The sequence below is a fragment of the Cornus florida genome, unplaced genomic scaffold, assembly GCF_030987335.1.
Source record: "Cornus florida cultivar Cherokee Brave unplaced genomic scaffold, ASM3098733v1 CherokeeBrave_3.0.0_Hap2_Chr08, whole genome shotgun sequence".
Lineage (NCBI taxonomy): Eukaryota > Viridiplantae > Streptophyta > Magnoliopsida > Cornales > Cornaceae > Cornus > Cornus florida.
Window position 1 is genome coordinate 45,487,825 of NW_026775578.1, and position 16,512 is coordinate 45,504,336.

Genomic DNA, 16,512 nt, shown 5'->3' on the forward strand with positions numbered 1-16,512 from the left:
TATTTGTGAAGAAGAAGGATGGTTCGTTTCACCTGTGTATAGATTATAGGGAGTTGAACAAGGTTACGATTCGTAACAAGAATCATTTACCCAGGATTAATGATCTATTTGATCAGTTAAGGGGAGCCACATACTTCTCCAAGATTGATCTACGTTCTGGATATCATCAGTTAAGGGTTAGGGAGCAGGATGTTCCTAAGACAGCATTTCTCACGAGATATGGTTCTTATGAGTTTCGTGTCACGCCGTTTGGGACGACTAATGCACCTACAGTGTTCATGGATTTAATGAACAGAGTCTTTCAGGCTTATTTTGGATCAGTTTGTCATCGTCTTTATTGATGATATCTTGATCTATTCTAGGTCTGAGGACGACCATGCTAGACATCTTCACATAGTCTTGTAGACGCTTCGTGAGCACCAGTTATATGCCAAGTTCGAGAAGTGTGAATTTTGGCAGCGGGAGGTGAAATTTCTGGGTCACGTGGTGTCAGAAAAGGGGATAGCAGTGAATCCAGCTAAGGTTTCAATGGTGGTTGAGTGGGGACAGCCTACTTCACCTACCGAGATTCGGAGTTTTCTCGGATTAGCAGGATACTACCAGAGGTTCATTCAGGGGTTCTCTAAGATTGCGGGACCACTCACTCATCTGACCAAGAAGGGTGTACAGTTCGTATGGGATGAACACTGTCACCGAGCTTTTGATAAGCTGAAAAGGAAGTTGACTTCTGCACCGGTTCTGGCTATTCCGCAGAGCGAGAAAGAGTATCTTGTTTACACGGATGCTTCGTTGCAGAGTCTTGGATGTGTTTTAATGCAGGAGGAGCGACCAATTTCTTATGGATCTCGGAAGCTTAAGCCTCATGAGCTTAATTATCCAACGCATGATTTGGAGTTGGCAGCTGTGGTCTTTGCTTTACGTATTTGGAGGCATTATCTGTTGGGTGAGTCCTTCAGGTTATTTAGTGATCACAAAAGTTTGCAGTATTTGTTCACTCAGCGGGAGCTGAATATGAAACAGCGCATGTGGTTGGAGTTTGTGAAAGACTATCATTTTTCTATACAGTACCATCCAGGGAAAGCGAATGTGGTGGCGGATGCACTTAGTCGCCGACCTGTTGGTAATCTTTCTGCCTTATTCACCACTTAGTGGAATGCTTTAAAGAATGTAGATGAGTTATCGGATGCTTTTATGGCTTGCATGGTGGTTACACCTTCCATCATTCGCAAGGTTTTACAAGCACAACTCACCGATCAGCAGTGTATCGACAAAGTTGCAGAGATAGCTTCTGATGAGGTTCTATTTTATCATGTTGGGACTGACGGAGGTTTGAGGTACAAGGGACAGTTGGTGGTACCTTCTGCTGATGATTTAAGGAAGAATGTGATGACTGAGACTCACCACTCTGAGTTTTCTGTTCTTCTAGGAGGCGATAAGATGTATCAGGATATGAAGCGGCAGTTTTGGTGGGCAGGTATGAAGAGGGATATTGCTCTTTTTATCTCGCAATGTAGTACTTGTCAGATGGTCAAGATTGATCATCAGAGGCCGCCAGGAGCTCTACAGCCACTACCGATACCGGAGTGGAAATGGGAGAGCATTTCTATAGATTTTGTGGAAGGTTTGCCAAATTCATTTAAGGGGCATAATTCCATATGGGTCATTGTGGATAGGTTGACCAAGTTAGCTCATTTCTTGCCTATTTGCACTGACTACACTTCGGAACAGTTGGCGAGGCTATACATTTTAGAGATTGTGAAGCTACATGGCATTCCATGGTCTATTATATCGGACAGGGATTTGAGCTTTGTATCCGGATTTTGGAAGAGCTTTCAGCAAGCTTTGCGTACGGTGTTACATCTTAGTACTGCTTATCATCCTCAGACTGACGGACAGACTGAGAGGGTGAATCAGATTATGGAAGATATGTTTCGATCATGTGTTCTTGATTTCAAGGGCCATTCGGAGGATTACTTGCCACTTGTAGAGTTTGCTTATAACAATAGTTTTCAGAAGATTATTGGGATGGCACCATTTGAGGCGTTATACGGCCGACCGTGTCGATCGCTTGTTTGTTGGATGGAGGTTGGTGAGAGCAGATTCTTGGGTCCTGAGTTTATTAAGGATACTTCTGAGAAGATAGCTCTTATTCACGATCACATGCGTACTGCCCAGAGTAAGTAAAAGAGTTATGCTGATTGTCGCACTCGTGCTTTGGAGTTTAAGGTTGGGGATCAGGTTCTTCTCAAAGTCTCGCCTATGAGGGGTGTTATGCGCTTTGGGAAGAAAGGGAAGTTGTCTCCACGGTTTGTTGGTCCTTTTATGATTACGGATCGAGTTGGAGTTGTGGCTTATCGATTGGCACTTCCGGATAACTTGGATCGCGTTCATAACGTGTTCTATGTTTCCATGTTGCGAAAAAATTTGCGAGATGAGGATCAGTACCAGCATATCGATGTTGGGGAGATTGAGTTGCAGCCGGATGCAACTTATTTGGAGCCGCCGTGTCGTATTGTAGACCGACGGAATCAGATTCTTCGTAACAAGGTTATTCCTTTGGTACTTGTTCAATGGAGTCATCACAATTAGGCTGAATCCACTTGGGAACGGGAGGATGTCATTCGCTCACAGTTTCTTGACATATTGGAAGAAGGTAAGAGCGAATTCCGAGGACAAAATTCCTTTTGTTAGGGAGGAAGAATGTAATACCCCAAATTTCAAAAGGATAGTCCTGGTATTTAATTTTCAATTTATGTTTTAATTGACTTTTTAATTGTTTAATTATTTTTGAATTATTTGACGTACTTGACTTATTTGTATTATTTGAATTAATTCTTTGGTTTACTTGTTTCCTTTGATTTATTAAATTGTTGAATTCTTAGATTTATTTAGCTTACATTAAGTGCCGCATTTTTGTGACTGGATTTATTACCTGTTTAATTGTTAATATTGCTTAAATTTTTTTATTTAATTTTGTTGATTTTTTTTTAATTGATTTGTTTGTAATTGGTTTAATTATTTTAGAGGCAACTTAACTGTTTTAAATTATTAGGGTTTTGTTAATTTCATCGTGTTTTAGTCTGAGCCGACCTGTTGGTGGTTTAGGATTAAGGTTAGGGTTTCAACTTAAGCCTATAAATACATATGTTTACATCTGCTAAGGGTTTTTGTAAACCCTATTCACTATAGTCACGTATACAGTGATAAAGAGGGTTGTGAGGGCAGAGAAACAGAGAGTGAGTAATTTACAGAGAGGACTTAGGAAGGCAGAGCAAGGAAAACTAAAACTCAGAGACGTGGATTCAGTGTTTCAACTTTGAAACTGAAGGCAAGTCTTGTTCTTCTCTATCTCTTTAATCTGTGTTCTGTGCGTATTTAGGAAGACTCCAGGAATTAAACTAAGGCTTAATTATAACCTTTATGCATGTTTAATTAATGTTTAAATTCATGGAATTGAACCTGTTCTTTGTTGTTTCAGAAAGATAGTAAAGAAACTGTAGTTCTGTAACCTTGCTCCGTTCTGTAGTGATTTGTTTTCAATTTAAGTTTGATGGTATATCATTGTTTTACAATCAATCTGGAACTGAATTAGACCTTAAAACATGCACTAAAAGATTACTGCAAGAACTGGTACTCACAGTAAACAGAGAAGACGACGAAGCGGACGAAGCGGACGAAGCTGCTAAGGGGAAAAGGGAGCAGGCTCTTAGAACCCCTTAAAGCCGGCTCCTAGAAGGTAGAGTCGGCTCTAGGATGATGTGGAGCCGGCTCTAATGAGCCTAGAGCCGGCTCTGAAGAAAAGAAGAGCAGGCTCTTTTAAATTTCTAGAGCCTGCTCTCTCTTAAACTGTCCAGAAACTGCATTTTGTGGTCCGTTTGGCTGAGGTTGGAATTTTTAAAATTAATTGAAAGCTACTGAAGGTTGTAATTTAAGGTTTAAGACTTATAAAAGTGTTGGGAAACAAGCCTACATTCAAATAATGAGGATGGAATTAATCCGAGGTTAGATAGAAAACTGGTAGGAGGATGAATGGAAATTAAATTTCTGTTGTTTACTGATTTTGGAATTTTGCTTCCTCTGCCAAATCTTAAACTGCTAATCATGTTTATGTTGTGATACAAGCATATAGTAGTATAGTCAAATGTATGCATGGATGGAATTAACTGATCGTGTAAACGGGATATGGATTGCATCAGTTATGGTAATTGTTGGAGAAGTAAATTGCATGTCTTTGTTTGTCATTTAACGGACTGTAATTTGGATTTCTTGGTTTAATACTGTTTTAATTATATGTACACAGTTTTCTAAGTATAGTAAATTCCTGGAATTAGCTATGTTTGGTTGGAAGTAAATTGATATAACAATTCAGTTAATTTTATCAATTAATGGACTTGATGCATGATGTAAATGTTGTGTTTTATAAATAACAAATTTAATGGTTGGAATATAATTTCTAGGCTTGGACTAAATGCCTAAGTTTTATAATTATGGATTGATTTGGTTTGTGCATGTTTTGGGAGTTGGGTTGATGACTATCTAGTACTGTTTTATCAACTCTGTTAACTAGAGGATGATATGTACCGGTATAGGACGGTGACATACTAGGTATGGACTAATTCCAATACTAAGTCCTACCTAATTTGGATTAAGGTATGGATTAATCATAAAGATTAAGTCCATCACCTACATGTGTCATATCAATTATGAATTGAATGACCTACTATGGTTTCAGGATGGATTGGTTATACATATATCAGACCACTACACAGATGGATGGTATATTGTATTAGGAGGAGTTCGGACTTTATATATATATATTATACGGTGCCGTGGAATGAGCTTGAGTTTCATGACCATGGTTAGGACGCGTATATCGCCTAGGATGGATAACTGGACATAGGTGTTGTTCCCTGGTAGGTCTTAGTACTCATGCCCACCTTAGGGTGCGTATTCGCATGTTGCCTTCTATTCAGGCTGAGATAGACCTATTGGACTAGCGAGCGTCCTCTAGTGTGTACTATATATCTATATGGACTACTCTAGATATTGTTGAGTCTTCCTAGGATGTATTTGCATATCGGATTACTGTATGGATTGTAGTAGATCAGGACTTGCATGTGGGCCTGACCCACTTCTTTATTTTTCAGGTGCTCGTCAGATCCAGGGTTAGAGTTTGGACATGCAAAGCTGATACAGCTATTCATTCCTCCGATTATGTAGGAATCTTCTCTATGTTAGTTTTGGATTCTATTTTTATATTTTTTTTTAGTATCTTTTGGAGAATTTTAATAAGGGGTCCAATGAATGAATTCCCGAGTTGTAAACTTATGGAGTTTTGGATTATCAGGTTTTAAGTATTTAATTATAAAGGATTTTATTTTTAAATTCTTTCAACTTATTATTTTTATTTCTTATTTTATCTTGTATTCTGTGTTCGGTTACATATTAATTGTTTGATATCCTTCAGGTTTGGACCTGGGCTTGATCAACCCGTGTCTCAGATCCGAGGGGTATCACAAAAATTAAAAGTGCTATTTTATAATTTTTCAATTCTACTCAAATAGTAAATAAAAGATTCAATTTAAAAAAAAAAAAAAAAATTACCAAACATATTTTCTCTTTTATTTTTTTAAAAATTCAACATCAGATCGATAAACATTAACAAACGTATTTAGTTTCGACAGAAATGATTGTGCATCTTTTTAAAAATGTCATTTTCACATAAATGAAAGCAATGCCAAAAACAAAAATCACAGCTTTACCAAAAACGCCTGAGTAAGCACTTTTGATCAAAAAGAGAGAAATTTGGATTTAAACAAACGTTTGAACATAGAGAAATGCTTAAAAATTATTATTATAATTATTATTTTGTAAATGGGCAAGAAACTCTACATTTCTAAATCTCAATTATATTTGACACTTGGTTTGGATGATTAGAAAGATATCCAAACAAAATTATAAAATTAATTATGAAAGAAAAAGTTTTAAAAAAACACTAGAGAGAACGATATTAAACTCTTCTTGCAATTCGATAATTAGGAGAACAAGAAAAGAAAGAATAGTTCTAACCTTTAAACATATTTGACAAAAAAAAATTAATAAAGTGAAAAAAAAATATAATTATTTTATTTTGTGAGTACCTAGTGTGATCGAATTCACTTTTTGGGGACGGAGAGGGCTGGTAATTATTGATTCTCATATTATTTTATTCCTAATCCTCCCATTTAAGACTATTCATTCCAACATTATATTATCCTTCAAGGCATTATAATGAACTCCTTCCTTCAATAACCATTTCCTACTAATTATTTTTATTTTTATTCTTATTTTTATTATTTTTTTCCCCAGTTCGCTCAATTCAAACGAGGTTTCAACCTCTTCATCTTTTTCTTGGGATAATATTTATATTAAGTTATTATAATTTTATTTTTAACTTAGTTATTATAATGACTTAATGGCGCTAAGTAATGTACAATAATATGGTGCATGAATTTGAATTCCTTTCTTTGTACAGGCTTCTTCCTTACTTGTGACTTTGTCAACTTGATGAATGACAAATTTTCGAGGGTTGGTGAAGTCACAGCTAATTTTGACCATTTAAATAATGTATACAGTGACATATTTGACCATTAAATAAGTAGAGTCTTGTTTATTCAAGTTTAGTTTTTAAATATAAAATAAATATATATTTTTTGACTGAATTCTTATAAAACCGATCTCAAACCATTCGAAATTATAATTTTTTTTTTTTGCCCCAAAATTTATTCGAAAATAGATTGGATTCAAGTATGTCACAAAGTCCACGATCATTACGTTTCAACAGCCATTTCGTCTATATTACATGAAAAATAATATTCAGAATTTATTGATAATTTCCACGAATCTTCTACCATGATAGTGTTTTGTCATTCACCTAATAATAAAATCAATCCTTGCAAATATTCCTTCTCTCTTTCTTTAATTCATTGCACTTGAGCTACAAAAGTCTGTCCATATAACGTTATCTGGCCGGCGATGGATCCCCGGAAACGGTTGAATCCAAACCGGCCGCCGCCAGGTATTCAGAACGGGGAGGCAGCGGGTCTTTGGAACATGCTGCCGGCGGGTATTGGGAACATTGCCCAGGGATACATCGACCGGGTGCTTCCTCCTCCTCCACCACCGCCGCCACCACCGGTCATTCAGATATATATTAAGAACGTGGAGGTGAAGGTCGAAAGGGGCAAGGAGAAGGATCGAGGCCATGTTCATCATGAAAATTATGCTAAGGTAAGGGGTGTGGTACCATTATGTGTTTGTATCGGTATTGCTTTTAACATGTATGAAGCTTGTCTTTGTTAAATTTATCTAATAAGTGCACAAGGTACGTAGCATATTGGAATTTTAGTTCAATTTTGTGTTCTTTTTAATTTGGAGATTTTTTACATGTTCATATTTGAGTACTCTTACATTTGGATGATAGATATATACATATTTTCAGTATTTCAATCACCGAAGTTTAACACGAACGCTTAATTAGTGATGAATAACGACAAATCCCTCTTTTGTCAATTTGAGGAAGTGATTGCTAGCAGTGTCATTGACGAAGCTCTTCCTGTGGACAACTAGCTAGTTTACTTCATATTACATGATGCCTGCACATAATTAAATAAATAGCTTCAATTCTTTTGCAATTGCATAGTTTTACCATAATTCAGGAAGCCTTAAGAACAAAAGGATTAATAAGTGAGGTAGTTTTTTCTATGATTATATTTCCAAGACGAGAATGAACTACATGTGGAAGAAGATGAACTCGATACATGTGAGAACGACGAGTTGATTGAAGAATAATTGTTTTTTTAACCAGTCGGAAATTAGACACAACAAGTTTAAGATCTGTTGGTTTATAATGTTTTCTTCCATAACCCTGTATTTTTTCTTTATTTTCATACTGTTTACAATTAAATATATAGGAACATGGTGGAGGAACAGGCACGCGAAAGTCAACAACGTCGGGGGGCCAAGGTTCCCATTACCTCACACAACAGGTTGTTGAATTTTCATTTCTAAATGATTTAATGCTTTATTAATTTATTTATGTAGTTCATCATGTATAACTTGTTTGTGAATTAGTCACAAACTCATGCAAAGCATAGCTCAATGACAAGCTCAAAGCAAAGTGGAACCGGAAATACAAGCATGAGGAGTAGTACCACAAGCTCAAAACAAAGTGGAATGAGCAACACCAGTCAGAGTAGAACTACGACGGGTTCGGAGAGAGGTCAATCAAGTAGCACAACAAAGGTAATTTCACATGCCCTAACCTAGACCATTTCAACTTAGGACTAAATCAATTAATTCACGAGAGGTCAATGTGATCACAGATTGAAAAGGTTAAGGACAAATACAAGGACAATATGAAGAGTAAAAAATTAAATGGTGGTGCTGAAAGGACCTTTTTCTTTTTCGTTTTTTTTCGAAAGTTGTGCTGAAAGGGCATTTGTTAGAGGCTGAAAGGGCATTTGTTAGAGGTAGAGGCGGGGGCGGGGGCGGGGGCGGGGGCGGGGGCATTATTTGGTGACGGAGGCATAGACATTCAATCGCATGGTGGAAGTGATCATGAGTTGTGCTAGTGTGTGCGTTATTATTTGGAGTAACTTTTTAACTATACTCTTTTTAGTGTTTGTATTGTCATTTATATTTTAGCAGTTAATTTTTATTCATGTGAGAATTTTTAGAAATGTGTGTGAATATAACTTGTCTGTAATGTGTCTATATGTATCACATTAGACGCAATATGTGAATGTCAACTATATGTTTTTTTTTTTTTTTGGAAAGATATCTTACATGATTATACAAAAGTCATATACCTTAAAACATGGTAGTTGCAGGCCAAACCTATGAAGGCTAGGTGCTTGCAATAACGTATCCTTTAATGGAAAACTTGATCTAACGTATTTTTATGGTGATGGTGCGTAGCCTGCACAATAGTTTGGTAGTGTGTATGAACTAAAATATCTACCACAACTTTTGTGAAGTGGTGTGTAGTGCAACCCATCAACCATTGTGTCTTGATGGTGAACATGCAAATTTATAAAATACAGGATGTGACTATTAAAGAAGTAAAAGTCACTTAATATAGAAAAGGTGCGAGACACCACCTTTGTCTATGAAGAGACACGACCAATTCAAGAGACACGACATTTGTCTATAAATACCCAACCCCCAAGGCTGCATTACATATTCTGAATTCACAGATTCTATGTGAATTCTCGTACTTCTCTCCCTATCTCTTAAACCCAAGTGGGTTCAAATCCATTGGTCTAGTGGTTCGAACCATTAGACCAAACATTTATAGCAATGAGCCAGATTAAAATTGGTCCGAGCCCTTTGGTTCTAGTGTACCAATTTCATCATTTTATATTATAGATGCATTTTTTGAGTCATAGAGAGTATTACACAGAGGAGATTCGCCATATCCATGCATTTGGAGTGCTACTACTGGTGGATGTAGACCGTTGTATCCTGGGAGACAACCGTCACAGGGTCTGTCAGCACCATACGGGGCATAAATTATCTGAAGGATATAATATACAATATTAGCCTCGGTCCAGGTTCTCTATTTATTATTATTATTTTAATGCATTATTCTGCATATTTAATTAAATATTAAGTTGCATACTTAATTAGTTATTTTCTAGCACATTAATTATCTAATGGCATATTAGTATAAGATTAGTTATATCTTAAATATCTTTTGAAACATATATTTTTCAACAAATAAGATATGAGCGAAACATTTCTAGGAAAAAGGATTATGTCCTTCTCTCTTTTTATTTGGTGGGATAGAAAAGAAGAGAAAGATATAATACCATATTTTGTTTGTTATGAGAGAAAAAAATAAAGTATGAATGATAAGGAACGTTTTGTAATTTAATTTTTTTTACATAGGGATGACAATTTCTCCCGATCCGATGGGTTTTCGCCCCGCTCCACGCCCTAACGGGGCAAATTTGGTAGTCTCCTAAATTGGTTTGGGACGGATATGATAAAATAATTAAAAACCCGAAGTGGGTTTGGGGCGGAGGTAGATTAAGTGATAAACAAATCCGCCCCGCCCCTGTCCCAAATTATATTTGTACCTTTAAAAATTATATATATATATATATATATATATATATATATATATATTTAATATTTTTGAAAACCTTGTTACTTTTCTGCAAGCGTCAGTTAATATATTAATATTCATTACTTAGTGATTTAAAAGTTAGATCAACTTATTTATCAACTCAATTTGAGCATATTGTGCTAGTTTTGTTTTACTAAATAATAAATGTGGCATAACCCGCCCCGTGTAGTAATTTAAAAGTTGGGCAGCTTATTTATCAGTCCAATTTGAAAACATTGGGGTTTTTTTTTTTTTTTTTTTTTTTTTTTTTTAACTAAATAATAGAAGTGGCATATATAACTCACTTGCGCCAACAATTAAACAGAGACAGAATGACAATTACGAACTCGCGGCGGAATAAGGGCGAAATTGGCATGACGAATTTCTTAACGGGACGGAGTAGGGTTTAGCTAACTTCACCCCGTTGCTATCCCTACTTTTACAATAGTCTTATCTTTTTTTTGCTTTGCATGTTCGAGCTATATTTGAAAGATGAAAGTTTGTAATTGAAGAAGGATGATCCATCTATCCTTTTTTTCTTTTCTTTTTTTTCATTTCCTCATCTTTTCCAATCTGTCCATCTTTCTTTCCTCCCGGTAATCGAAAGATTAGAATCTAGCATGATTCCCACGTTGACATGATCAAGTAAGTGCGTGCTCTGGGCTTTGGCCCTATGTATAGTAATGCTCTTAGTTTGTGACAAGGTTTGGTCGGGCATTTGACCCATGTCTCTTCGAACATTTTGAAGTGTATTGTAATTACTTACTCCATTCCGACGAAAAAAAAAAAAAAAAAAAAAATTTTTTTCGAAAATTTTTTAAGAGGATGATTTTTAAATTTTTTATATTATATTGATAGTTAATGAATTATTATTATTTTTTTAATAAATTAAACACAAGAAAGTTAAATTAGTATATATTTTAACTTTTTTATTACAATATTTATTTTAGAATAGCTCAAAATGAAAACGAAAAGGCAAAGGTAGAGACTTTAGTTGTGTCAGGAGCTCTGTTATACATAGAACAAATTAGGCCCACTCATTTGCATAGTCAGTGTTGTAACTCTAATGACGTCACTCAAACTTAACTATGAAGGAAGTCGAAATAATCTCCTGTGTATACACTTGTACCAAGTAGCTGTGTAAATGTTCTCTCTCTGTGTAAGTGTTCTCCCTCTTGATTCTTTTGCCTTGTGTCAATTCATATGTTCCCCGTATTCACGACCAGCTCCAATTATATGACAAAGCACAAACCTTCTGATTGGTTTGGAAAAAGGTAAAGAGAAAGTAAGAAAATAAGAGTACTATATATTAAAACTTTACTGTATTTTAGAATTCATTGATAATTTCCACGAATCTTCCGCTACAATGGTACGGTGTTCTCTGATTAAACGAATAATATAATCCATCCCCTTCCTCTTATCTTCCTTCTCTCTGTCTCTAGTTCAGTTCCTTCTCTTTTACATATATCTCTGTACGCACATATTCATACTTCAAATATGATGGATCACCGGAATCGGTTGAATCAGCACCGTCCGAACGCGATGAACTGCAGGCAACTGGCGGGTCGTCCGAACAGGCCGCCTCCTCAGTCGGCGGATGTTTGGAGCGGGCTGGCTGCGGGTATTAGGAGCGGGCTGGCGGAGGGTATTGGGAACGGGCTGGCGGCGAGTATTAAGAACGTTGTCCAGGTATACCTCCCGCCACCGCCACCGCCAACACCGCCGGCTGTTGCCGTAAAGATAAATGTTAACAATCTCGTGGTGAACGTCCCGCGGGGGAGGGAGAAGGATCGAGGCCATGTTGTTCAGAACAACCGGGCTAAGGTAAGGCGTGGTTGTATGTGGCTGTATTTGCATTGGTTTTTAACCTCGCCCGAAAATCGAGAGAATATATGACCCGACACATCGTGCGTGTTATATACTCGATGTCTTGTACACGGCTGCACCGTGCACATCCAATCCCTACTTCTAAGATCTCTTTACTAAATTGATTTGATTAAGTGGACAAGGTACCTACCGTATTGAAATTTCAGTTCAATTCCATGATTTCTTGTGATCATTTTGACTTTCAAAGTTGTGTTCTTCATTTGGGGATTTTTTTACATATTCATGTTTTTATAGGTGAATTAATTGAGGAAGTGATTGTGCTTTAAACGGGACTTGATTCTGTTTTTGTTGTGTTCCACAAGTAAATCACTTTATAGCTACCCTCCCGTTAGAGGAGCTTGTCTTACATCAGATCTGAATTAAAAATAGATTATGCTTGACCCCTTAAGTTTTTGAGTTAAAGTTTTTATTTTAACTTTAGAATAATTAGAGAAGGAGATCCAATTCTTTTCCAGTAATTGCATAGTTTCACCATAATTCAGAGATGCCTTAAGAACAAAAGGATCAATAAGTGAGGTAGTTTTTTCTATGATATTGAAGAAGAAGATGATAGAAATAATGTGAAGGACGATGATTACTTTATAAAATGCATGCCTATTTGATACATGTGAGAATTTATTGAAGAATAATTGTTAATTTCTTTTTCTTTTTTTTTTTTATTTAAAAAATGCTAGAAATTTATGTTAGACCTGAAAAGTAAAAGATCTATTGGTTTGTAATGACTTCTTCCATAATCATGTATTTTTACTTTATTTACATTGAATATAGGAACACCGTGGTGGAGGAACAGACGCGCGAAGGTCAACAACGTCCGGGGGCCAAGGTCCCCATTCTTTCAGACAGCAGGTAGACTTGAATTTTCATTTGTAAATGATCGAGTAATGTTTATTTAAGCAGTTCATATATCCTAATTAAGCTAAGTTTGGTTGCAAATTGTTTGTAAATTAGTCACACACTCATCATACAAGTCATAGCTCAACGACAACCATGAAACAAAGTGGAACAGGCAATACAAGCACGAGGGTTACTACAAACTCTATGACAACCTCAAAGAAAAGTAGCACAAGACAGGTAATTTCACATGCCCTAACTTGGAGCATTTCAAATTGGATTAAATCAATTAACTCACAAGAGGTAAATGTGATCACAGATTGAGAAGGGCAATAGAAAGGGTAATAACATCAAATAGTGGTGCTGGAGCTGGAGGCAGAGGCAGGGGGACATTACGTGGATCTGGAGGCGGAGACTGGCGATCACATGGTGGAAGCCACGCTCAATTTAAGCCAATAAATTAAGTATTTTGCTATGTACTGTACTATTTGTAGCGATGATGGTTTGAACATTGCAATTGTTTTGTCTAACCAATGAACCTGTGTTGTCTTAATACAAGTACTGTTTGGTTCACTAATTATGTTTTGACTATTCGATCAAAATTCTCTCATTTGTTCGAAGAGCAGTTTATTGGGCTAAGGAGTTCAAATTTCAGGTACCGTGCTTTGAATCAGACGCCAAGATTGTTGTTGATTCCTTGGCAGGGACGCGCGTGTGTGCGCGCGCCCCATTGAAATGCTTCTTTAATTTATGGCATTCAGTCAGTGCCGCAATTCCTGTCATGGTATTCGGTAAATCATATTCCGCGCACTGGATTCTTTCTTGTCTTTCTCCTGCAATCTTGCGATTGATGGAGCCTGATAGGCTTGGGGCTGGGTGCTAGTTCTTGTGTTTGTTGTTTTGTGTGCCAGGAATAAATAAATAAATAAAGAAAAAAAAAAACAGCTTTATACATTTTCACGTAGTCATTTAATCTTGTTCCAAAACATGGGAGGTTGATGAGTTGATTGTCAAATGGTTTGTGGTTGTCACCACTTCAGTGGCTGGTAATATGCTTAAACTTAGCTATTAAAGCATTAGTTTTAGTGATGCCATTAAGATCCACCACATTGTAATGCAACCCTCTTTTATATTGGAGATATAGAAGCGTACAATTGGTAACATAGTGTATATAAGCAAGTACTTCAATTGAAGAGGGAGATATTTAAGTCCATGGCTTGATGGCTTGTTAACTCGTGAAGGTCGGGGATGGTGGAATAGGATGTGAAAGTTTGTATATCAAGCCTGTTCACTCGTGAAGGTCGGGGATGGTGGAATAGGATGTGGAAGTTTGTATTAAAAATAACACAGAAGGATGGTGAATAGGTTTCACTTACTATTTTATTCAATTTTTACTTATTTTAATTTTACCGAAATCAAACTAAATCAAACCCACAAAGCAAAAATAAAGCGCAAGTAAAGTAAATAAAGTTTGAGGGATGACACCAAGATTTTTAGTGAGGAAATCCCGATTGATGGAAATCAACCAATCGTTATGGGAAAAACCTCGTGGACTGTATAGTTGAGAACAAAACGATCCATTATATTTGAAGTAAAGTATACTGAACTTTGACTCAGGCTCACACCCTATCATTCAACTAAAAACCAATCCTTGACAATCCTTGACTTTGCGACTCTCCCGTCCAACAGTTCTCGACTTCTGACTTACTCTTGATCTCTGTAGAAGGATTGCTAGTAGATCAAACAACACTCCTCGAATGCTTTGATCCCTTCAAAGTATGATCACTTTACCCTTTTTCTTCAAATCTGAATTTGGTGAAGAATGAAAGAATTCTACTTTTCGGATTCTCTGAATCTTCAATTATGCTCCAATTCTGATGAGATTGTAACGACCCTTAACTGATACCATTTTTTTAAAAAAAAAAAAAAATTCGGCATAACCTCCCCGAAATATGGACCTACCGTAACCTGTTTAAATACATTCTTAACCTGTCATGCAACTGATTTCTGAATTCACGGCAACAGTATATGATCATACATAGTCAAATAACACCGATAATTACTTTAACCAAAATTATCATTCCCATTCATCAACAAGGTTACATGCTATCAAATTCCCATCCAAAATACCATCAAATACCTTAGTTACATTACATGACAAAGTTTTGCAAAATATATATATATATATATATTACCTTTACACTTTTAGTGCTTTGCAAAAATAATGGGGAATATACAAAAGACACAAAAGTGAGCTTCTAGTATCGCTCAAGCTTGAGGTGGGTTGTCGTCCACCAGTTCTTTTCCAAGACCTGAAAAAAAAATGTATAAATAGTAGGGTGAGCTATATGCTTAGTAGGTGACACTTAAGACACAAATCTTGTGTCCTTGTGAATTCAAGCAAAAAATAGGCCAATGGGAAATAGGGATCATTCAACGTAGGGGATCTTATACAACACACAAGTCATTTCCCAATATAATCAATGCAATGCAATGAATGCAAATGCATGCCAATGTCCCTCCCCATTTTCATTCTCGAAACCATTACTTTCAAATGTTAATGTAACCCCCTTTGGTAACTCCGCCGTGACGAGAGAAAGATTGGCTACCGTCCCTAGGCCTTTGGTGACTCCGCAGCGCCGTCGAGGGGCCCGAATAGCTCAACCACGCTAGGGTACTCTCCTTAGTTCCCTCTAGGTTACATTAACCTACCGGCCCGTTGGTAACTCCGCAGCGACCGAGTTTATCAAAACCATTTCACAAAAACCATCATCTCCCAAAATTCCCCATTTCATTCCATTGACAAATTCACCCCTTTTTATGCATCCCAATGACATGAGCATGCATGTATGTATATGTGACATGCCTTCAATATTATAACATACAAAATTTTACTCCATAACTTAAACATATAACATGTCAACATATTCGAATGGAGTAACAACACAATTAAGCACAACATAATACATTTAGGCATATATCATGTTCATCATCTTCAATTAAATCAACAACACATTTAACATCACAAAGCTACAATCTAGACATACTTTTTACATGGAACCAATCAAAATGAAAGTCATGAAATTCTCTAGACCACATTTAAGAAATCATCAACACAAAAAAAATCTCAAGTAGAGCATGTTAGCACATAAGAGATACATAATTCACAATGGGACAAGAAGTAGATGGATTAAGATGCCCCTACCCCGAAATCAAGCGAAATCCCTAGAAATGGGTTTCAAATTCGCACTCCAATAGGTGCCCAAAGCTGGAAATTCATGGTATGGATGTATAGAGCTTGACACGAGCTTCGTTTTGCCTCAAACGGCCCCTCAATCCGATAAGCGATGAGTGAGAAATCAAAATCCAAAGTTTGGTTCACAAGTGAAAAGAAAAAGAAGAGAGAAAATGAGAGAGCAGAAGGGCTTACGGGAAAGAGAGAGTGAGAGAGAGAAATGGGTTTCTCACCCATTTTGTGGGTGGGTGGTGTGGCCCACTTACTTTAATTTTCTTTTCTTTTTTTTTTCTTTTTGCTTAATTTACACCACATATACATAAAATACTCCTCTAAATAAATGCTACATCATCACACAAATTAAATTCCATAAAATAAAATTGGACCCAACAACAATTCCGGACGATAA

General features: G+C 36.5%; 1 protein-coding gene across 2 annotated transcripts; it reads left to right on the forward strand.

Moving 5' to 3' along the window:
* Positions 1-6,857: 6,857 nt before the first annotated feature.
* On the forward strand, positions 6,858-13,445 carry LOC132271559 (uncharacterized). Of its 2 annotated transcripts, XM_059772984.1 has the most exons (6): positions 7,000-7,269; positions 7,953-8,027; positions 8,113-8,283; positions 12,806-12,883; positions 12,986-13,108; positions 13,188-13,445. In XM_059772984.1, the coding sequence occupies exons 1-6, from the start codon at positions 7,015-7,017 to the stop codon at positions 13,224-13,226; spliced, it is 741 nt and encodes a 246-aa protein (XP_059628967.1). In that variant the 5' UTR covers positions 7,000-7,014; the 3' UTR covers positions 13,227-13,445. The 2 variants fall into 2 exon arrangements, with proteins under 2 accessions (XP_059628968.1, XP_059628967.1); XM_059772985.1 differs by lacking the exons at positions 12,806-12,883; positions 12,986-13,108; positions 13,188-13,445 and adding an exon at positions 8,364-8,511 and having other exon boundaries at positions 6,858-7,269.
* Positions 13,446-16,512: the final 3,067 nt, after the last annotated feature.